This window comes from Sus scrofa, chromosome 18 (assembly GCF_000003025.6).
Source record: "Sus scrofa isolate TJ Tabasco breed Duroc chromosome 18, Sscrofa11.1, whole genome shotgun sequence".
In the NCBI taxonomy this organism is placed as follows: domain Eukaryota; kingdom Metazoa; phylum Chordata; class Mammalia; order Artiodactyla; family Suidae; genus Sus; species Sus scrofa.
This window is the reverse complement of record NC_010460.4, coordinates 7683608-7706602: the sequence shown is the minus strand read 5'-3', so window position 1 is coordinate 7706602 and position 22995 is coordinate 7683608. Positions and strand designations below refer to the sequence as shown.

General features: G+C 42.2%; 1 protein-coding gene across 6 annotated transcripts in view; it reads right to left on the bottom strand.

Moving 5' to 3' along the window:
• LOC100302368 (trypsinogen) overlaps positions 9783–22995 on the bottom strand; it is a 43284-nt gene continuing 30071 nt past the window's right edge. The window contains exons 2-9 of one of the 6 annotated variants that reach the window (XM_021078462.1): positions 21962–22089; positions 20119–20274; positions 15602–16433; positions 15319–15473; positions 12823–12982; positions 11516–11769; positions 10596–10732; positions 9783–10061 (exon numbers count right to left, since the gene is read on the bottom strand). In XM_021078462.1, the coding sequence (XP_020934121.1) occupies positions 9912–10061; positions 10596–10732; positions 11516–11769; positions 12823–12982; positions 15319–15358 (741 nt within the window). In that variant the 5' untranslated portion in view covers positions 15359–15473; positions 15602–16433; positions 20119–20274; positions 21962–22089 and the 3' untranslated portion in view covers positions 9783–9911. 6 annotated transcript variants of the gene reach the window in all.

Genomic DNA, 22995 nt, shown 5'->3' with positions numbered 1-22995 from the left:
AACTAAAGTAGATGTCTTATTTTATTCCTGTATGTTACACCATGTCACTTTTTTATGTTAGGTTTTGTGTGTCTGTGTGCGTTCTGTTTTTTGGTGTATTTTTTTAGGGCCGCACCAGCAGCGTATGGAAGTTCCCAGGCTAGGGGTCGATTTGGAGCTGTAGCCACCTGCCTACACCACAGCCACAGCAACCTGGGATCTGAGCCACATCTGCGACCTACACCACAGCTCATGGCAATGAGGCCAAGGTTCAAACCCGCAGCCTCATGGATACCAGTCCAATTCGTTTCCGTTGCGCCACCATGGGAACTCCTGTGCCTAGTTGCTTGTTTTGGCTTACTGCCTCTGCCGCAACATGGGGAAAAACTACTTTCCGACTTGTTCCCTTTTTTAGTACATTAGGTAGTCCCTGGAATAGAGTAAATGTTCAGTAAATATGTTGAATGAATGAATGCTATTTACCCTCCACGAGTTTTCCGACACCTTCCTCTTCATCTCCTCCTACACCGCCTCAATGTGTCTCATTTTCTCCCTGGGGAATAAAACCCTCTCTCTTCGTAGGTCTTCTAATTCCCTAGGATGCTTTAGAATTTATGGGGATGCCTCACTAGACCTGCTTATGTTTAACTGGATCCCTCCTGGGTCTCAAGGGCAAAGGGATACTCACGGTAAGGGGCAGTGAGCAGCGGTCAGTACCCACTCAGGATGAATGAGACACCCCACACAGGGCTCTGGGAAGGACTGCAGATAGACCATGTAAGGAAGAGTAAAATCTTCTGCTAAGTTCAACTTGTCAGCATTAGAATTTTCAACCAGGATGATTCCTAACGATTGTTGCCGTCACAGGTAGAAAGAGAGACAGAGCGAGAGGTTGAGAGTTAACTAGGGTAGTGTTCCCCACCCTAGGGTTTTCAAAGATAATGTCAAGATCTTCCAATTATTTTCACTATTTTTTTTAAATCAAAGGGGAATCATGAATGTTACCCAAGCTCTACACCTTAAGAAAACTGACCCATGTAGAAGTAAACCTCTGACACTGATATAGAAGTAAATTTCCGGAAGGCTAATGCAAAGACTTATCAGAGGCTGATCAGAAAATCGGATTGGCAGTGCTGTGTAATCTAAAGTTGAAAAAAATATATAGTTTATTATTTTAAAAACATTATTCTGAATTAACTTGGGCCAGGAGTGAAAGTGAAAAATGAAGTACTACCTGATTGGGAGGTGAAAGGAATGACAGAACTTGGGGTAGGGTCAGGAGACTCTCAGGGCCCCCAACTCAGCCCCCTTCCTTTCCTGCACTCACTGCCCAGAGTCCATCTAGCCAGAGAAAGGGAAGGTAACTTTTCTGGTGTCTGTTCAGGAGAAGGGACCATCTAGGAAATCACACACTCAAAGAGTCCCAGGAGAATACAGGGCAGTTATAATGATATAGCCAAACATGCTCACAGGCCATGAAGAGGCTTAGAGTGCTGATGGGGTGAGCTGGGCATCAAGAAGTGTTCCCTTTTGATTCCATCAACAGTTAATTGAAGGAAATGCCCACTGCCTCCTCTCTCTTCAGCTGTGGCTAGCTATTTCCCTTTCTGACCCTCCCGCGTGCTCCCCCTCCATCTCTCGTAAACAGCAGCAAGACCCCAGACCCACCAGGTACACTCAGGAGTGCAAAGATAAGACAGCACTTCATGGCAGGCTGGGATCTTTCCAGGAGCAGACAAGTCAGATCAAGCTGTCAGCTCTCTCAGTCTTTAGTCCAGGTATCCTTGGCAGGAACAGCTGGGGGAGAAATATTAACTGGGAGGGGGTGCAGGTAGGGGAGAAACAAGGCTTTTGCAGCAGTCTTCAAACTAGCCTTGATCAAAACCCAGTTATTTAAGGCCTAGCTGGGAGCTTTCTCTGATGTGGGTGAACGAGGAAGGGGCAGCCTTTAGTCCAGCCTCCGGTGCCTCCTCTCTGATCCTAAAAATGTCAGGAGTCATGATGTACCCGCTGACATTCTCCCCTCTATGACATAGTCTTTCTTCGTGGTCTCCTCCTCCCTTTGTGACTGTGAACCCTCTCCATGCCCTCATGTGCCATCTTTCTTTTCCCCAAGAGCACCCCTGCCACTCTCAGAAATGCCTCAAACATTGGGGTGTACAATCAGTTTCATGAACCACCCTCCCTTCCTCATGTTAGTGATGAGGATGCTGTGGTCCTCATGGAAGTTTAATGAACCACCCTCCCTCCTCATGTTAGTGATGAGGATGCTGTGGTCCTCATGGAAGTTCAAGGCAAAGTCAGGACTCGGAACTGAGCCTCCAGATTTCCTCTGATGTGTTGAACTTCACCTGAGCCCCAGGTTCCCAGAAAACAGTGGTGGGTGAAAAGTTCCTGGGAATTGTGTATACTGAGACATAGCTTGCCACAAAGCATGACCTTCCCTATGTGGTTAGAAGAGACTCTATTCTCTCTTTCTCATGACTCCTGTAAGACTCTGGAGGACTCCTTTTGCCTGAACCCACTGACACGGCCAAATTCAGATCCTCCAGCTACCTGTTCTTACTCTCATCCATGATTAGCTGAGCTTAGAATGTTTTCCCTCTGAAACTAGCTATACCCAAACATAAATGCTTCCTGCTCAGCTAACTGAGAATCCCCCAATTGCAAAGAAACCTCAACTGTTAATCTCCCTGCCTGTAACTTGTCTATTTCTTCCTACAAAGGACTTCCTACCATCCTGGGGAGACACTCTGATCTTCACCTCTGGGATGTTCTTCTTGCTGCAATAATCTGAGTGAAATAAATCTCCCTACCTGTTTTCATCTTTGACACTTATTACTCTTCCCAATGCACCCACTCCTTTTTTATTTTCATAAATTACCTTGCATGGTTATATCTGACTGTCCCCCAGAGATACATCACAAATAGTGGGTACAATCATGGGCAGCGGTCTCTAGTTTTCTTGCAGTGCCCTTCTCTGCCTTTGGTATCAAGGTAATGCTGGCCTTGTAAAATGAGTTTGGAAGTGTTCTTCAATTTTTGGAGGAGTTTGAGAAGAAGGGTTGGTGTTCATTCTTTGGTAGAGTCACCAGTGAAACTGTCTTGTCCTCGGGTTTTCTGGGTTGAGAGGTTTTGGATGACCGACTCAGTCTCTTTACTAATGATTTGTCTGCTCAGATTTTCTATTTATAAAGTGCTTAGAACTGTTAGTTCTACTGGTAAATAGTAAATGCTACATAAATGCCCACAAAATAAAATAACTATATCTTAGGACCCCCGTATTTTCCAGGCATCTGGGAACATCTTTTTGTCTTTATTCCCGCATCTCCTTGTTAAGTCCTTAAATCACTGTAACGGTTCCATGCTTATTAATAACAGTGAAGAGCAGAAACTCACAAGTCAAGCTCCTGCGGTTCAAGTCCTGGCTCCAGGGTTTTCTAGATGTCTTGAGAAAAATATTTAACCTCTTTAAGTCTCAGTATTCAAATCTATAAAATGAGAATATTAGTACCTACTTTATACAGTAGTTGTGAGGATTAACTATTAAAAGTGTGATGGGGGGTTGGGATTAGCAGATGCAAACTAATATAAATAACAAGGTCCTACTGTATAGCACAGGGACAGTATTCTTATATATCTTAAACAAAAATACTTTGATAAAACTTTCTATGCCTAAAGTGCCTTTACAGTTTTATCTTTTCCAAGAATGTCATCCAGTTGGAATCATACAAGATGGAGCCTTTTCAGGTTGGCTTCTTCTACTTGGTAATAATTATTTAAGTTCCTTCCATGTCTTTTCATCATTTGATAGCTCATTTCTTTTTAGTGCTGAACAACATTCCATTGTTTGGCTGTACCACAGTTTATTTATCTACACGTCTGTGGAAGGACATCCTGATGGCTTCAAAGTTTTGGCAGTTATAAATAAAACTCCTATGGACATCCTCATGCAGGTTTTTGTGTGGGGATACATTTTCAACTCCTCGAGTAAATATCAGGGAATGTGATGGCTGGATCACATAGTAAGAGTATGTTTAGGAGTTTCCATAGCTTAGATGGGGTGTAAATAAAAAGTGATTAGACTGAGCTACTCAATAAATGAATATTTTTAAGAGTAAACAAAGAAGACTTCTGCATGTGTGTACTTTCAACAAGACCAACATTCTTGCTTGACTTTTTTTTTTTTTTTTTTGGTCTTTTTGGCTTTTCTAGGGCTGTTTCCTGTGGCATATGGAGGTTCCCAGGCTAGAGGTCTAATTGGAGCTGTCGCCACCGGCCTTTGCCACAGCCACAGCAATGCGGGATCCAAGCCGTGTCTGCAACCTACCCACAGCTCATGGCAACGCTGCATCCTTAACCCACTGAGCAAGGCCAGGGATCGAACTCGCAACCTCATGGTTCCCAGTCAGATTCATTAACCACTGTGCCACGATGGGAACTCCCTTGCTTGACTTTTAAAAGTAACATTAAGGAGTGCCCGTCATGGCTTGGTTGTGGCTGTGGCTGTGGTGTAGGCCAGTGGCTACAGCTCTGATGCAATGTCTAGCTTGGGAATCTCCATATGCCTCAGGTTCAGCCCTAAAAAGACAAAAAAGTAAATAAATAATAAAAATAAAAAAATAAAAATTAAAAAAGTAATATTAAAATCATACTAAGGTAATCATACTTCATTTTTTAAGTCTTTTAAAATTTGATAATACTAAAGTTACTTGCCATAAAAGATGAAGGATTAGAAGAGTGAATAAATAATGAATTAAATAAGATTTCTAGGAAAAAGAGGCTTCTATTTGTCTTATGCCAATTTTCTCAGGTAAATTCATCTCGAGCATACCTTCTTTACAGTCTTTGCTTGTTGATGGGAAAACTAACAACAGCTTGTGGAGTGTATCAATTTGAAGTAAAGTTACTTTTATCCAGTTTATATATCTAATATTCACACACACAAAAAAGGAGTTCCCATCATGGTGCAGCGGAAACGAATCTGACTAGGAACCATGAGGTTGTGGGTTCGATCCCTGGCCTTGCTCAGTGGATTAAGGATGCAGCATTGCTGTGAGCTGTGGTGTATGTAGGTCGTAGATGTGGCTCGGATCTGGTGTTGCTGTGGCTCTGGCGTAGGCCCGTGGCTACAGCTCAGATTAGACCCCAAGCCTGGGAACCTTCATATGCTGCATTTGTGGTCCTAAAAAGACAAATAACAAAAAAAAAAAAAAGAAGAAAAAGAAAATAATATTCACACATGTAGCTAAACGTCAAGGGCAAATATTGCTTTATTTTACATAGCGTCAAAGGTCATAACCATGAAGTTAACAGTTTAGAAAGTAATAAGTAAATTAAATTTATGTTACTGTAATGAGACATAGAAAGCCAAAAAAAAAAAAACACTTTACATATCTCAGATTTACACTTTATTTCTGCTCTGAAGCGCCATGTCTCCTTGGATTTTATTGAATCATGAGTTAGGTATTTCTTGTAGGAGGCAAATTTTGGTGAGAAATGTCTCTTCTGACTCTACTAAGTGAGTTTCTATTTTCATTTGCAGTGTGCTTTCATAGGTCTTTGGAAGTTGTTCTTTGATGATAATTTGGAAGCAGGTAGTTTCCAGTCATCCATTCCTTGATCCATTTTGCTTTTCCTACAGCATTTACATCCATTAGCTTTATATTCTGCAGTCTCTATTTGTTTTCTTTTAACCCAATCAGTATGAATACACCAGGAAGGCAGGGTTTTAACTGTTTTCTTCCCTGCTGTATTGTTAGTGCATAAAACACTGTCGGGTTTGTAATAGGCCTTCAGTGAATAAGCATTTGGATGAATGAAGAGCATTGTGACATTGTCTCCCCTGTATGACATAGCAGGTGTGTTCAGTCAACCCTCTATTAAGGAATATTTGAGTTATTTCTGAATTAGCAGTGTTGTGTAGACAATACACCAGCAAGCATCCTTGATTGGTGAAAGTTCTGCTGCCTCTTTAACATCCACTCCTCCTTCTGTCTCTTTTTTTTTTTTAATTCTTTTAAATGATTTTTATTTTTTCCATTATAGCTGGTTTACAGCGTTCTGTCATTTTTCTACTGTACAGCAAAGTGACCCAGTCACACACATATATATGCATTCTTTTTTGTTGTTGTTGTTCTTTTTAGGGCTGCTCTTGCAGCATATGGAGGTCCCAGACTAGGGGTGAATCGGAGCTGTAGCCGCCAGCCTACACCACAGCCACAGCAATGCAGGATCCGAATCATGTCTGTGACCTACACCACAGCTCACGGCAATGCGGGATCCTTAACCCACTGAGGAGGCCAGAGATCGAACCCGCAACCTCATGGTTCCTAGTCAGATTCGTTTCCGCTGTGCCACAACAGGAACTCCTATGTATGCATTCTTTTTCTCACATTATCCTCCATCATGCTCCATATACATGACTAGATGTAATTCCCAGTCCTCTACAGCCGGATCTCCTTGCTTATCTCCTCCTTCTCTTGATAACTAATCTTAGAATTACTCCGTTAACCAAACATATACCAAGTAGGCTATATTTATTGCAAAATGAAAAGTCTACTCCTTGCTCTGGTAATATGCTGTGAAACTTAACTATAAGTTCAAAAGCATAATCCCCTTCCATTATTGTCTCGGGATGTGCAAGTGACCAAATTCAGTTAAGGAGACGCAGTATGATGTTTGACAGGAGCTTCTGGGTTAAAAACTTTCTTCTCCCCAGATACAGGCAAGGACAAGTATCTTGATCACAAGGCTTTATCCTTAGGATAAAGCTGACAGTGATGCAAAGGGCAAAGACAGAAGTGAATTGAGTCTTTGATGGCATTTTTGAATTTTGCCGAATCAAACCCTCCTTGACGTCCCACTCTTTCCAAGCTTCCACTAGTGCATTAAAAAATTGTTTTCACTAGTGCATTGTAAAATACACTCAAGTGTATGAGTTGGCCATTCTGTTCCTTGCAACTGAGTGACTCCTAAATGATGCACTCACATTTATACATTTTTTTTGGTTTTTGTTTTCATATGCACATTTTAATAGGATAGTGTTCTAGAAATTAAGTCGCTGGGCCAAGGCACATATGGATTTCACGTTTTAATACACATTCACAAATTGTGAAGAGTTAAATTTTAAATGGAATGAGAGATAGAAAATGGCAAGACATGCTGAAAAGGGGCTGTTGGAGAACATCAAGAAAAATGATTTTCTGGCCCTTTTCCTACTTGACTTTGAGCCTGCCCTGAACTCTCATCGTTCATGTATTTCACTTATTTTGTCTGGTCTCTGAATCTTCCCTCTACCTAAGTTGTTGGGTGAGTACGTGTGTATTGGTGCTGGTGATGGCTGGGGGTAGAAAACATTTCAGCAGGATCAGGGATATCTCTAAATTCATTTGTTTCTGTAGAGAAGCCTGAGAAGGTTAGGTAAGGTAGATCTAAGGTAACATTCAAAAAATGGATTATATGAGAAATTATTTTAGGAGTTCCCATCATGGCTTAGTGGAAATGACTCTGACTAGCACCCTTGAGGATGCAGGTTCAATCCCTGGCCTTGCTCAGTGGGTTAAGGATCTGGGGTTGCCGTGAGCTGTGGTGTAGGTTGCAGACAGAGCTTGGATCTAGTGTGGCTGTGGCTGTGGCGTAGGCCAGTGGCTATAGCTCCAATTCAACCCCTAGCCTGGGAACCTTCTTATGCTGTGAGCGTGGCCCTAAAAAAAAAAAAAAAAAAAAACTAGAGCAGTGTGGTCTGTGCTTTCTGTGCTCTGAAGAGAACAGAGAATAACACCATAGCCGAAGTTTTTATAACCTCAGGGTGCTAGATCAATTTTCTGCAAACCTATCTGCATCTGTACCCGTTTTTGCATGTAGTTCAAAATAGTCATACTTTGGGCTGGGATGGGGGGCAGGTGATGGGAGATAGGCACAAATTCCCCACAGAATAATGCTTGCTATAGCAATAAAATTCCAGATGGAAACAAGTAAGAACTTGGAGAAGAAAGGATAGAGGTAAGTGAAAACTTGGAATATAGAAGCTCTGTGTTTTGTTTTTTTTTTTTTTTGTCTTTTTGTCTTTTGTTGTTGTTGTTGCTGCTATTTCTTGGGCCGCTCCCGCGGCATATGGAGGTTCCCAGGCAGGGGTTAATCGGAGCTGTAGCCACCTGCCTACGCCAGAGCCACAGCAACGCAGGATCCGAGCCGTGTCTGCAACCTACACCACAGCTCACGGCAACGCCGGATCCTTAACCCACTGAGCAAGGGCAGGGACCGAACCCGCAACCTCATGGTTCCTAGTCGGATTCGTTAACCACTGCGCCACGACGGGAACTCCGTTTTTTTTTTTTTTTTAATCTTTTGTCTTTTTTTTAGGGCTGCACCTGAGGCATATAGAAGTTCCCAGGCTAGGGGTCGAATCAGAGCTACAGGGGCTGGCCTACACCACAGCCACAGCAACACCAGATCCGAGCCACGTCTGCGACCTACACCACAGCTCACAGAAATGCTGCATCCTTAACCCACTGAGCAAGGCCAGGGATCAAACCCGCAACCTCATGGTTCCTAATTGGATTCATTTCCGCTGCGCCACGACAAGAACTCCCAGCTCTGTGATTTTTAAAACTTTGTCCATTTAGGCTTTCTCTGGTCTAGGCTTACAGAGTTTCAGGTAGATGAGACGTGAAAGGAGAGCATGAGCTCATAGCATTAGCAAAACACTGGGGATACAATGTTTTAATTTTCCTGGAGTATAGTTGGCTTACGATGTTTTAAAGTAAATCATTTATAAACATATACATGTAACCATTCTTTTCCCCCATATTGGTTATTATAAACTACTGAATAGATTTCCCTGGGCTGTGCAGTAGGCCCTTACTAATTATCTATGTTATACAGTGGTGTGTATGTTATTCTCATTCCCTAATTTGTCCCTCCTGCCCCCATGGTTTCCTCTGTTAATTGTAAGTTTGATTTCAAAATGTGTGACTCGTTTCCGTTTTATAAATAAGTCCTTTCGTATCATTTTTATTATATTCCACATAAGTGATATATGATGTTTGTCCTTCTCTTTATGACTTACTTCACTTAGTATGATAATCTCTAGGTCTATTCATGTTACTGCAAATGGCATTATTCCCTTCTTTTTATGGCTGAGTAATATTCCATTGTATTATGTACATTGTCATCCATTCCTCCACAGATGGACATTTAGGTTGCTTCCATGTGTTAGCTACTGCAAATAGTGCTGCAATGAACATCAGGGTGCATGTATCTTTTCAAATTATGGTTTTCTCCAGATAGATGCCCAGCAGTGGGGTTGCTGGATCATATAGTAATTCTATATTTGGTTTCTGAAGGAACTTCAATAGGAAATCTGTGATTTTTACAATGTTCCCCATCTAGACTATCTCTGGTGTAGCCTCCAGAGCTTCAAGTAGATGAGAGACGAAGGAAGAGCATGGGGGTCATAGCAGTAGCAAAACACTGGGAATACAGACCAGTGGGGCTTCACCTCAGCTTCCCTGTGAACTCGTTGAATGATGTTGAGCAGCTGATTTTGACTTTCTTTATTTTAGTATCATCTGTATAAAAATGTGATGGTAACAGTAACCCCTAACCTTATTCATCTTTATAGCCTCAACGTCCCCAGAGTCTGGCATATAGGAGGTGACCAGTGATATATTTGTATCAGTTTGAATGAATGACTAAATAACCTTTCAAATGCCATTTTCATCTAAGGGTTCAACTCTATGTCTACCCTTCTCAGCAGCCAGATTGAAGAGAAATTACATGAACCAAGTAAGGCCAGTTCTTGGGTACAGCTCAAAATGTTTTTATTTAGATGCTGGTACAGGTCAAAATGTTTTTATTTAGATGCTGTTCGCAGGATGGGAGGAAGGTGAAGATGACTAAAGGGAAGAGTCATGAAGAAATGAAATTCTTTAGTTGGCAGCGATGGTCTGCTGAATCCAGTTCACATAGTTGCAGACCTTGGTGTAGACCCCAGGCTTGTTTTTCTGGGCGCAGCCATAGCCCCAAGAGACAATACCCTGGAGCTGTCCATTGCAGACCACGGGGCCACCAGAGTCACCCTGAGCAAGAAGAAGACCGGTTAGAACTGTCAGCTGTGCCCAGATGGGAGAAAATCTCCAAGATGTTCCTTTTATCCTTTATCCTGGGACCACCTTCCAAGGGGGCTGATCCTCCATGAACCCCTTCTCTTTCCCTGGAAATGCAACCCTCAGTCTCCGTACTAGTTCCCTATTCTTTCTCCTCCTTCTTTACAGCTCCCCTCTTTCCTTAGGTGCAGGTCCACAGGGCCAAGAAGAGGGGAGAACTAGATAGTGCAGTGCTGCCCAGCTAACCCTGCTCCATTTAAGGTTTCCTTCTACTACATCCCTCCTTAGAAGGGCATCCAGATGGACTTATTTGCACAGTCTTCTATCTTTTAACCCTACCCATTACTACAGGGAAAAGAAAATTTACCATTTATCCCAAATCTACCCCCCCCACCCTCCTAATCAGTCCCAGAGACAGCTTTTCAATTTTTCGTGTTGTAGGAAATGGGAAATGTGGTGGAGATATGTGAGCTAAGGTGGAGAGAGAAAGAGTGCAAAGGAACGAACCTGGCAAGAATCCTTTCCACCCTCCAGGAAGCCGACACAGATCATGTTTCCGGTGATCTGGCCTGGGTAGGAACTCTTGCAAGAACTGTCACTTAGGACGGGAGCCTTCAGGCATTGCAGGAGCGAAGGGTAGCTGGCTGTTGGGTGCAAGAGTAAAAATGGAAGAGGACTGCTATCAGGATCCTGGGCATTTCTTTCTCAATAGCTCTCCCCTTCTTCCCAGCATTCTCATTCCTTCTCTCAGATTGCCAGTAACTCCTATGTTGGAGAAACAACTTTTATCTGGAGGGTCTTCCAGACAGTGTTCATCAACAAATTCTTCTCTCTGACACTAGCATTAGTGAGCACAGATCTCAAATCTACAGACTTGATTTCTCAAGCAGGGCTATACCTCACGAAGTCCCAAACCCCTAGCCTCTGTTCTGTTTACACATTGTTTTTGATTCTCTTCAAATCGCAATGATTACACTTCAGTTGCATCCTTGTGTGTGTGTGTGCACGTGCACTTTTTAGGGCTGCGCCTGTAGCATATGGAGGTTCCCAGGCTAGGGGTCAAATCCAAGCTACAGCTGCCAGTCTACACCACAGCAATAGCAATGCAAGATCCAAGCCCTGTCTGTGACCTACACCACAGCTCATGGCAACGTTGGATCCTTAACCCACTGAGTGAGGCCAGGGATCAAACCCACAACCTCATGGTTCCTAGTTGGATTTGTTTCTGCTGAGCCACTATAGCAACTGCCCATAGTTGCACATTTTTGTCATGTTGTCAAGCAGAGAAACCTTCTGCATTTCAGTTAGTATAGTCTAAGACTCCATAGAGCCCCACTTACCTAGTGACAGTTAGGACTAACTGACCCTGAACATGTTTCACCCCTAGGTTTCTCAGACTTGGTGCTTCTATTCCAGGTGAAACTTACAGCCACTGCTTTTGGTGTTGCCCCAGCCAGAGATGAGACACTCGGTACCAGCAGCTGCACAAGATCTTGGCAGTGAGACAGTTGCTACTCGACTGTTGAGAGTGGCAGGTGAGCTCAGTTTAATCAGCATGATGTCGTTATCTAAGGTATTTCCATTGAAATTGGGGTGGGTGATGATCTTGGCGGCATTGATGAATTGCTCATTGCCCTCAAGGACGTCGATGTTGTGTTCTCCCAGACGCACCTGGATTCGGCTGGATTCAAGGATTGAAAGTTCTCTGAGTCTCCAACTTGAGCTACTTCCCCTTCCAGTGCAGCACAGTCATGACCATAAGCACAGGCACCACCCCTTTAAGGAGTGTGTGCGTGCACATACACACATACACACACACACACACACACACACACACAAGCCGTTGTGCATTTCAGGTGGTCCTACCATGTGTGGTGCAGGTTAGAGGATGCTGTAGGTAGGTGTCACTCCAAGGACAGTATCACAACCCCACATCTTGTTAGGTTAGTTAGCATAGGGATAGGGACCAAATGATGCCAATCAAACAGTGGGAGGTGCAAAGGGAACTGGAGGCCATGCATCTGGTTGGGATTACCCGTTATTGTAGGCAGATATGACAGGACTCAGATCTGACAGAGTATTAAGGGAGCAGAATGAATTGTACTTATTTTTATGTTGTACTGGAAATATCCTGTGGGTTTTTTTTATTTGTTTGTTTTTGTTGGGTTTTTTTTTGCCTTTTCTAGGGCTGCTCCCATGGCATATGGAAGTTCCCAGGCTAGGGGTCTAATTAGAGCTGTAGCTGCTGGCCTATGCCAGAGCCACAGCAATGCAGGATCCGAGCCACTTCTGCAACCTGTACCACAGCTCAGGGCAACGCCAGATCCTTAACCCACTGAGCAAGGCCAGGGATCGAACCCACAACCTCATGGTTCCTAGTCGGATTCATTAACCACTGAGCCACGACAGGAACTCCAAAATATCCTGTGTTTTGGTACTTCCACAGGCCATTGTTTTTGTGGTTGATTTATAAGGATTAGTGCTCTTAAAGTAGTTGAAGGTACATTCACTCACTCACTCTTTTTCATCCCTTGTCTTTTGTGACGTCATTTGGGAGGACATCAGATATCTGGGGGTGAAAGTCCCTCACTGCCTAGAATGCCTGGGGGGAATAATGAGGTCTTGGGAGCTGCATGCTCAATCCTCAAGCATAACTCTGGAGTTCACCCTGCCTAGGCTTGGGCAGGGATGGGGAGGGGTGACTTCAGAGAACCTGTGAGTTTTGGTTACTTACGACTTGTAGCAGTGAGCAGCAGACACCACCCACTGGCTGTTGATGAGGGACCCACCACAGAAGTGGGAGCCAGAATTCAGGGACACCTGGTAGGGAATGGAATTTGCTGCACAGGTGTAACCCCCGACGATCTTGTCATCATCATCCGTGGGGAAAGCAACTGCCAGAGAAAAGTTGGGAACTATCTGTAGAACAGATCTATTCTGTAAGATTTTTTTTTTTTTGGTCTTTTTAAGGCCGAACCCGTAGCACATGGAGGTTCCCAGGCTAGGGGTTGAATTGGATCTACAGCTGCTGGCCTGCACCACAGCCACAGCAATGCCAGATCCAAGCAGGATCCGAGCTACATCTTCGACCTACACCACAGCTCATGGCAATGCCGGATCCTTAACCCATTGAGCGAGGCCAGGGATAGAACCTGTGTCCTCATGGATACTGGTCAGATTCATTTCTGCTGAGCCACGATGGGAACTCCCTATTGAGGGAGTTCTACACAACAGCAAGGATTTTCAATTAACCAGGAAAGAAAATAGGCCATGTTTTCTTGTCATACATAATTAAGAAATGGTGATTTTAACATAATTATTTTAAAAATCTTATTGTTCTATACCTCTAACTCATACTCTATTTAAACTAGTATCTAAGTTTATGCTTTAAATTTATAAATATACTGATTTTTTTTTTACATATGTGCCTTACACACATATCAGAGACTCCTTTCATAATAAACACTTTGAAGGCCACTGCCTGAGGACATAAAAAGACTCTTTATAGACAACCCTAGCAAACATTTAAGTGTTCAATAAATTCAACACCTGTATGTATATTTGTAGAATTCCGTGTAAGATAAATATCATATGAGGTAGCAGAAAAGGAGCTTTTAGATGCCACCTGAGAATGTTCTGGTTGGTCAAAAAAAAATTAGGAGTTTTGTACTTCTTCTGTTTTTTTTTTTTTTTTTTTTGCTTCTTAGGGCCACACCTGCAGCATATGGAGATTCCCAGGCTAGGAGTCTAATTGGAGCTATAGCTGCCAGCCTACACCAAGCCACAGCCAAACCAGATACAAGCCGTGTCTGTGACCCACACCACAGCTCACGGCAACGCCAGATCCTTAACCCACCACAAGGGGACTCCAGGAGTTTTGTAATTCTGTTTCCCCAGTCTCTTCTTGGTTCTTGGGTAAAATATTCACTAAATACTCTCATAGAAAATTATAAGTTTCAGAGTTCCCGTTGTGGTGTAGCAGAAACAATCTGACTAGGAACCATGAGGTTGTGGGTTCAATCCCTGGCCTTGCTCAGTGGGTTATGGATCCGGCATTGCTATGGCTGTGGTGTAGGCTGGCAGCTATAGCTCTGATTCAACCCCTAGCCTGGGAACCTCCATATGCCATGGGTGTGGCCCTAAAAAGACAAAAAGAAAAAAAAAAGAAAAAGATACTTATACATTTCTCTCTCCAATCTTCCCGTCATCCCAGTTGTCTTTCCAACATTTTAAATTTACTCAACATTGTGAATTTAGGACTACTGGTTTTCTAAGGACTCCAAAAATCTGAGATATTATTATATTGGCCCTTTTGTTCAGGTATCATTAAGTGATTTGGGGAAAGGCATTTCCAGGTATGAACATAGGGTTGTGGAATTTACAACTACCAAATTTGGAGAAATAGTATAGTAAGTATAAGTTGTATAATTATCATTATAAAATAGAAATAGTCATTTCTCTTTTTCATGATGTTTCTAGCATGACATGTTATCTTACACCAGAGAGATTTCATTTGCAAAGGTGGTAAAACCCAGCCCATAGCTTTTATTCGTGATAAATAGTGTGTTTTTGCCACTTACCACCCCTGTAAAGATGCCCTTTAGTACAGAGGAGACTCAGGCTCTGAGGCTCACAGCCTCTTCAAGGAGCACAGGATTCGTCACTAGTCCCAACTGCTAACTTCAGCTTTTTGTTTCTTTTTGCTTTTTAGGGCCACACCTGTGGCATATAGAAGTTCCCAGGCTGGGGGTCGAATCGGAACAACAGTCACAGCAATGCCAGATCTGAGTGGAGTCTGTGACCTACACCACAGCTCATGGCAATGCTGGATCCTTAACCCACTGAGCGAGGCCAGGTATCAAACCTGCATCCTCATGGATCCTAGTCGAATTCATTTCCTCTGTGCCACAATGGGAACTCCTAACTTCAGGTTCTTAGAAAGATCAAAACAGCATTTCCTTAGTTTTGACCCTTTCTTCCTTTTTCTTTGTTGATCATACCTGAAGGTCAAGACAAATTCTGCCTCTTAATTCTTTCCATAAGGTGATTGCCCTGTTCACCATAAGCTTCTCCCATAGCAACGATTTAGTTACCTACAGACACATGTCCTATACACTGCTGTTTCTACATCTTAAGCCACTTTAAGCTACATATTCAACCTTCACTGTCACATTCCGGTGTAGAAAATGCATCCCTAAAACCTCCTGATCACTTAGGGATTAAGACTCACCAGCAGCTCCCAGGAGCGCAAGCAAGACAAAGGTGTTCATGGTTCCTCAGTGGTTCTGGGCTGGAGACTGGGTTGAAGGGGTTCCATCCACAGCTATTTAACAGCCAGGTTTATCATAGACACCCAAGGCCACAGGTGCCAGAAGTGTGATTTCCCTGGAACTCACAAATCCAAATTTAGAATTCAGTTTTGTGCCAAACTAAAGATAATTCAGCATCCAATTTAAACATCTGCCTTGTTCCACTTTTCCAGAAGGTTATGGGAATGGAAGAAATAAACCCACCTGGTGGGCTGTGTTCCTCAGAATAGAAAATAAGATGGAAGAAGGTCACGGGCAGGCCACAAGTGTCCTTATTCCCAGACAGAAAGTTTAGGCATTCGGTTGTCCCAAATGTGAACTTGTACTCCAAGTACTGTTTTGAAAGTTACACCTTTGGTATATAATTAACATTGCCTCTTTAACAATTATTAGTTTTTTGGTAGTATCTTTGTCTGGTTTTGGTATTAGGGTGATGGTGGCTTCATAGAATATCCTTGGGAGTATTTCTTCTTCTTCAACCTTTTATAAAAGTTTAAGAAGGATGGGTATAAATTCTTCTTTGTATGTTTGGTAGAACTCACCTGTGAAGCCATGGTCCTGGACTTTTGTTTGTAGGGAGTGTTTTTTTATGGCATATTCAGTTTAATTTCTAGTGATTGGTCTGTTGAGTTGATCTATTTCTTCTTGATTCAGTTTTGGAGGGCTGTATGTCTCTAGAAAGTTGTCCATTTCTTCTAGGTTGTCAAATGTGTTGGCATATAATTGTTCGTAGTATTCTCTTATGGGTTTTTATATTCAATATCCGTTGAGATTTCCCCTTTTTCATTTCTTATTTTGGTTGATTTCTTTCTCACATCTTGGCGAGTCTGGCCAGAGGTTTGTCAATTTTGTTTACCCTTTGAAAGAACCAGCTCTTGATTTTATTGATTTTTTTTCTATTGTTTTTTGAATCTCTTTTTTATTGATTTCCTCTTTGATCTTTATGATTTCCTTCTTTCTGCTGACTTGAGGTTCTGTCTTTGGGTAGCTCTGGCCTGTATATCTATGTTAACATTTCATTATTAATAGAAACATCCTAAGTAAAGAAAAAAAAATTCTGGTTAGAAACCACAATAAATCAAAACAGAAAAGAGAAGATGAGCATAATTTATATTTATCTGAACTTACTATTTAATAGGCATATTCTAAATACTTAACCTATGTTAAATGAGTAATTCTCAAAGCAAACCTACAAGACACCTACTATAATTCCAATTTAACAGACAAAGAAAAAGGCAAAAGCAAAACAACTAGTGACTGGATAAAGGCTAGAACCCTGGTCCCAGAGCTAAAGTTTCTTTCCTAATATGCTATCATTGCACCTCTTTTGGTACAACTGTCCTTATGTGTCAGCCTCTCCTTTTTCCTGCACTGCTGTCACTCTAGTATCCTGGCTCTGAATCCCCAGCTTCCTCTCTTCTTCCTTTCTCCCTAAAACATTGTTTGGAGTAAAGGCAAAAGTAAGATATTCTCTTAAGAATCTATACATGTGTGTGTAACTGGGTCACCATGCTGTACAGTAGAAAGTTGACAGAACACTGTAAACCAGCTATAATGAAAAAAAAAAGATTACATATAAAAAAGCCAACCTTACCTTCCTTAAATAAATCCAACTTGGTGATATATAAAGAAGATTTCTAATTTTTTTAAAATTATAGTTGATTTACAACTCTACTCTATAGCAAAGTGACTCAGTCATCCATACATATATGTATGTGTGTGTGTGTCTTGTTTTCAGCAAAGTCCTTGACAGTATTTCCATGATGTTTTTTGCAGTTAGGACATTGACGCATGCTCTTGATGTGGGACTCCAAGGTAGATTCCCAGCTGGTTAACAACTCTTCACCAAAGTTCTAGCTTAGATCCCATAGGAAATGTAGCAAAAAGTCCCTGAGGTCTCTGACTTGAGAGCACAGAAAGCCAAGTAGCTGCTTTACGAATGACCTGGAGCTGAGAAGAATCAACACTACAGATGACGGAATCAGGTACTGAAGAGTATATCCAATGTAAAAATCTTCTGGCTTGTCCAAGTAGCTCTCCAATCATTTTAGTCTCTTAAGTGCTACTACCCAACTCTGCTTGGACTTACCATTAGATATCATCCCATTCCTAGACAAATAGAATTCAAGGATATCAAGGCCAATGACAGAACTTCAAGTCACCTTGGCCAATCATCCTCCTAGCCTCTTGTCTCCTCTCTTCAAGCATCTCATCTGTCCCATTTTCCTGTGATGAAGTCCTTATCTCATACATCATCTCCAAGAAATAAGTTTCTCTTGTCTTTGGGTTTTTGTGTCAATACCCATTTAATATCCCAACTCCTTAGTAAAGTGTTACTGTCACCCCTGAACCCAACTTACTGCCTTCTTTCCATCCCTCTGAGACTGATAGCCATCCTCCTGGGGGGTTACAGTTCTCTGACCCTGCCTATATACACTGGATCCTGCCAAAACAGCCCAAACCCACTTCTTGAAGTGCTGGCACAGGGCATGAAAGGGATAGAGAGAATGTGAGCTGTAGAAACTAACAGGGGTAGTGACTATCCAAGAAAACCCCTCTCAGGACCAGGGAAAGGCACTCAGAGGACAAGAACCTGGGCAGGAAGACACCAGGTCCCATCCTGTCTGATGCAGATGAGAGCTCCAGGCTCCTCTGCTGTGCAGTCCTTTGTCTTCTGGGAGCAGGTGAGTCCTAGGAATAGGTGTTCAAAGAGTTGAACTCTTTGTCTTTGAACTTTTGGATTTTTTTCATGCCGGAAGACTCTCTAAAGTCTCATGAGACTCTCCAAATGTGGCCTCTTGCTCCCACCGGTCCTACGAACACTGGGATTATATCGCTATTAGAACTTTTGAATTTTGTTGCAAGACTTGATAACCCTGTCTTGAAGACAACTAGGTTATGAGCTCTGAAGAAAACATTTTATGTTTAAATCCCCAGTTTGTAACTCTGTCTCAGGCACAGAGTAGATGCTTAAGCACCTTTTTGCCCCTGGGACACTTGAGCGCCATCTACAATATACCCAACAAAAGTCATCCAGCCTCTATGGAAAGAGAAGGTCATGGTATCTTCTCAACTATTTAGTTAGAAAATTCTTCCTTGTGTTCAATCAGGAAGTTGTCTGTTTAGAGTTGTAACCATTTGTTCTTAGTCTTGTCCCTTGGGAAGGTAGAATCAGCAGAGCCATAGTTAGAAGGTAAGTGGTCACTAGAGGCCAAATCCAACAGAAGATTGTGGGTTTTAGAATAGTACTCAGGAGAGTCTAGGTAAGTGATGTTCCAGCCCAATGGACTCCCTTACCCTCTTTATGTAGCAGGAACACCTGTCAAAAGAATTGAAAAGTTCTTTCATGTTAGCAGAGTAGAGCATACCAGATAGTACTAGTTGAAGCTAGATACTAGCCTCGTTTTAGAAAACCTAGCAGAGCCATTAAAAAAAAATAAATTGGATAGTTCCTGTTGTGGCACAAAACGAATCTGACTAGCATCCATGAGGATGTGGGTCCAATCTCTGGCCTCACTCAGCAGGTTAAGGATGTGGCATTGTCATGAGCTGTGGTGTAGGTAGCAGGTGCAGCTCGGACCCTAGGTTGCTGCAGCTGTGGTGTAGGCCAGCAGCTCTAGCTCAAATTTGACCCCTAGCCTGGGAACTTCTATATGCCATGGGTGTGGCCCTGAAAAGCAAAAACACAAGCCAAAAACAAAACAAAAAAAAAAACATGCTAGCCTCATTTTAGACAACCTAGCAGAGCTATTTAAAAAAGAATTGGTATAGGACTAGTTAAATAGCTTAAATGTCTGGTTAAACTCTTTTCTTTGAAAAAACCTTCTCTAACTCTGGTGGTCCTCGAATGATAACTGTTTTTTTCTACATATCCTTTCAATGCTGGTGAATACAGTTTATACTGCATAATTTTATTTCTATATATTGAAGGGTAGATGTTTTACAATATCACTTTTTTTCCAAGTATACAGTATAACCATTCAATATTTTATAGATTTTGCTCCATTTAAAGTTTTTACTGGAGTTCCCTTTGTGGCTCAGTGGAAATGAATCTGACTAGCATCCATGAAGACACAGTTTCCATCCTTGGCCTCACTCAGTGGGTTTAGGATCTGGTGTTGCCATGAGCTGTGATATAGGTTGCCGACATGGCTTGGATCCTGTGTTGCTGTGGCTGTGGCATAGGCCAGCAGTTAGAGCTCTGATTTGACCCCTAGCCTGGGAACCTCCATATGCCACGTGTGTGTCCCTGAAAAAAAAAAAGGCCTAAAAGTAAAAAGAAAAAAATAAAGTTGTTACTTTATTTGATAACTTAATGACTGTATTTAGATAAGCAACAAAGATATATCACATATCCTATTTTTATGATTGCCAAAATACTGTACATTTATCTTTTTTCAGGTGCTTCATCTTGCTATTGGCTCTATCTCACCATCTAAAATGATCACACACACCAAAAAAAAAAAAAAGCAGTATATTCTACAGATTTTGTTTTTTATTGTTGTGTTTGTCTTTTCAACCCAGAACTCCTTGCTATCAGGGCACATCTATAGATTCACGGTCAATTGATGTTTGGCGACCAGAACATAGCATGGGACCAGTTCTTGGGGAAGCTGAGACTTCAGGCAAGCTCTCAAATGCTGGGAAGAAACACCTGGTTGTTGCTTGAAAACCTGGACTCCTAGCAAGATAGATGGATGGTGATTAGACTGTTTGCTTACCTGTGAACGCTGGAAGGTGCCCTCTAGCTCCCACTTTTAAGGGAGGGGATAATGAAAAGCATGTGGTGGGCTCTCAAGAATAATTGTTTGTTTTAGGCAAGAGGACCACACCTTTACTATGCTGTCTAAGACCGACAGGTAAGAAGGGTGGTTTTGCTAGGAAGAAGAAAACAGAAAATAATTAAGGTATGTATATTATCTGGAGTGTGGGGAAGGGATCATGGGTGTTTGCATCTGTCCACACTCGTCATACCGTACACACTAAATGTGTATAGTTCTTTCCACATCAGCTCTACCTTGATAAAGGTGTTAAAAATAAATAAAATGAAATAATGGAGAACAATATGCAGGAAATTTTCTTCCCGTGGGTTTTTTGATCCCCTTCCTTTTTTCTTTTTATTTATTTTTTTATTAAAGTATAGCTGATTTACAATGGTGTGCCAATTTCTGCTATGCAGCAAAGTGACTCATCCATAAACATTTTTTTTTGGTCTTTTTAGGGCCACACCTGTGGCATTTGGAGGTTCCCAGGCTAGAGGTTGAGCCAGAGCTGTAGCTGCTGGCCCACAGCACAGCCACAGCCGCACCAGATGTGAGTCACCTCTACTACTACACCACAGCTCACAGCAATGCCAGGGTCTCTAATCCACTGAGCACGGCCAGGGATCAAACTTGTGTCCTCATGGATACCAGTCGGGTTTGTTAACCACTGAGCCCTGATAAGAACTCCTGCATATTCTTTTTATATCATTTTCATCATGATCTACCCAAGACGTTTGGATATAGTTCCCCATGCTACATAGTAGGACCTTGTTCACCCATTTTTTAAATTTATTTTTGTCTTTTTAGGGCTGTACTCACAGCATACAGAGATTCCCAGGCTAGTGGTCAAATCAGAGCCACAGCTGCTGGCCTACACCACAGCCACAGCAACACAGGATCCGAGCCACATCTGTGACCTGCACAGCTCACAGCAATGCCATATCCTTAACCCACTGATCGAGACCAGGGATTGAATCTGCATCCTCATGGATACTAGTCAGATTCATTTCTTCTGAGCCATGATGAGAACTCCAGTTTACCCATTTTAAATGTAATAGTTTGGGAATTCCCATTATGGCTCAGCAGAAACAAATCTGGCTAACACCCATGAGAATGCAGGTTAGATCCCTGGCCTCAATCAGTGGGGTAAGAATCCAGCATTGTGATGAGCTGTGGTGTACGTCACAGACACGGCTTGGATCCTGAGTTGCTGTGGTGTAGGCTGGCAGCTATAGCTCCCATTCAACCCCTAGCCTGGGAGCTTCCACATGCCATGGGCCAACAATCACATGAAAAGATGCTCAACATGGCTAATTATTAGAGAAATTGAACTCAAAGCTACAACAAGGTACCACCTCATACCTGTCAGGCTGGCCATCATTTAAGACTCTACAAATAACAAACACCGGAGAGGGTGTGGAGATTAGAGAACCCTCCTCCACAGTTGGTGAGAATGTGAATTAGTACAACCACTATGGAAAAAGTATGGAGGTTCCTCAGGAAACTAAATATAGAACTACCATATGACCCAGCAATCCCACTCCTGGGCATCTATCTGAACAAAACTGTAATTCAAAAAGATACATGTACCCCTAGTTCACAGTAGCACTATTCACAATAGCCAAGACATGAAAACAGCCTAAATGTCCATTGACTGATTAATGGATTAAAATGTGGTACATATATAAAATGCAAGACTACTCAGTCATGAAAAAGAATGAAATAATGCCATTTGCAGCAATATGGATGCAACCAGAGATTCTCAGACTAAGTGAATAAGTCAGAAAGAGAAAGATAATACCATGTGATATCACTTATCTGTATGTCTTCTTTGGAGATGTCTATTTAGGTCTTCTGACCATTTTTCAATTGGTTTTGTTGTTGTTGTTGTTGTTGTATGAGTTGTTTGTAGGAAAATTTTCAAAGGAACTGGAAAAAAAAACAGGTTGTGACCTTAAAAAGAATAAATTCAGTAGGGAAAATAAGTACCCACATGGCAATACTGTGCTATTTATAGGAGGGAAAAAAGGGGGGAAACCAGGACTTTTGGGACCAAGAAATTGGCATTGCTTCCTAGAAAACCAGGTTTAAAAAAGAGAAATGGAAATGCTTCAGAGAAGCTTAGGTAAGTTAAGTGCATGTTCATTAACCACAACCATTACCCTGTCTGGTTTGTCTCTGTCTCAAGTGTATGGGAGACAGATAAGGTCCTGAAGCCTCCCTCACCCACCACCAATCCAAGGTGCCTCAGATTTTACAATAAGCACCCTGTGAAGTGAAATTTCTGTTTTTGAAGGACTAAACTGGTGGATTTCTTTGTGCAAGAAGGACACCCAATGTAAGACAATAGAGGAGTTTCCATCATGGCTCAGCAGAAACGAATCTGACTAGTATCCATGGATACAAGTTTGATCCCTGGCCTCACTCAGTGGGTTAGGCATCCGGCGTTGCTGTGAGCTGTGGTGTAGGTTGAAGACGCTGCTTGGATCTAGCATTGTTGTGGTGTAGGCCAGCAGCTGCAGCTCCAATTTGACCCCATCCTGGGAACTTCCATCTGCTGTGGGTGCAGCCCTAAAAAACAAACAAAAAAAAGGAGTTCTCTTGTGATGCAGCAGGGGGAGGATCTGGCATTGTTGTGACCTGTGTTCAATCCCTGGCCCAGGAACTTGCATACACCACAAGCATGACCAGGAAAAAAAAAAGGAGGAAGAAATACTCAAAGAGTGATGAAGAACTTGACAAGGAACATTTAAAAAGGAAAACAATTTCCCTTATTTCCATATTTCCTTTGGTTAATACCTGATACACACTGAGAATTATTATTCTATACCTGTC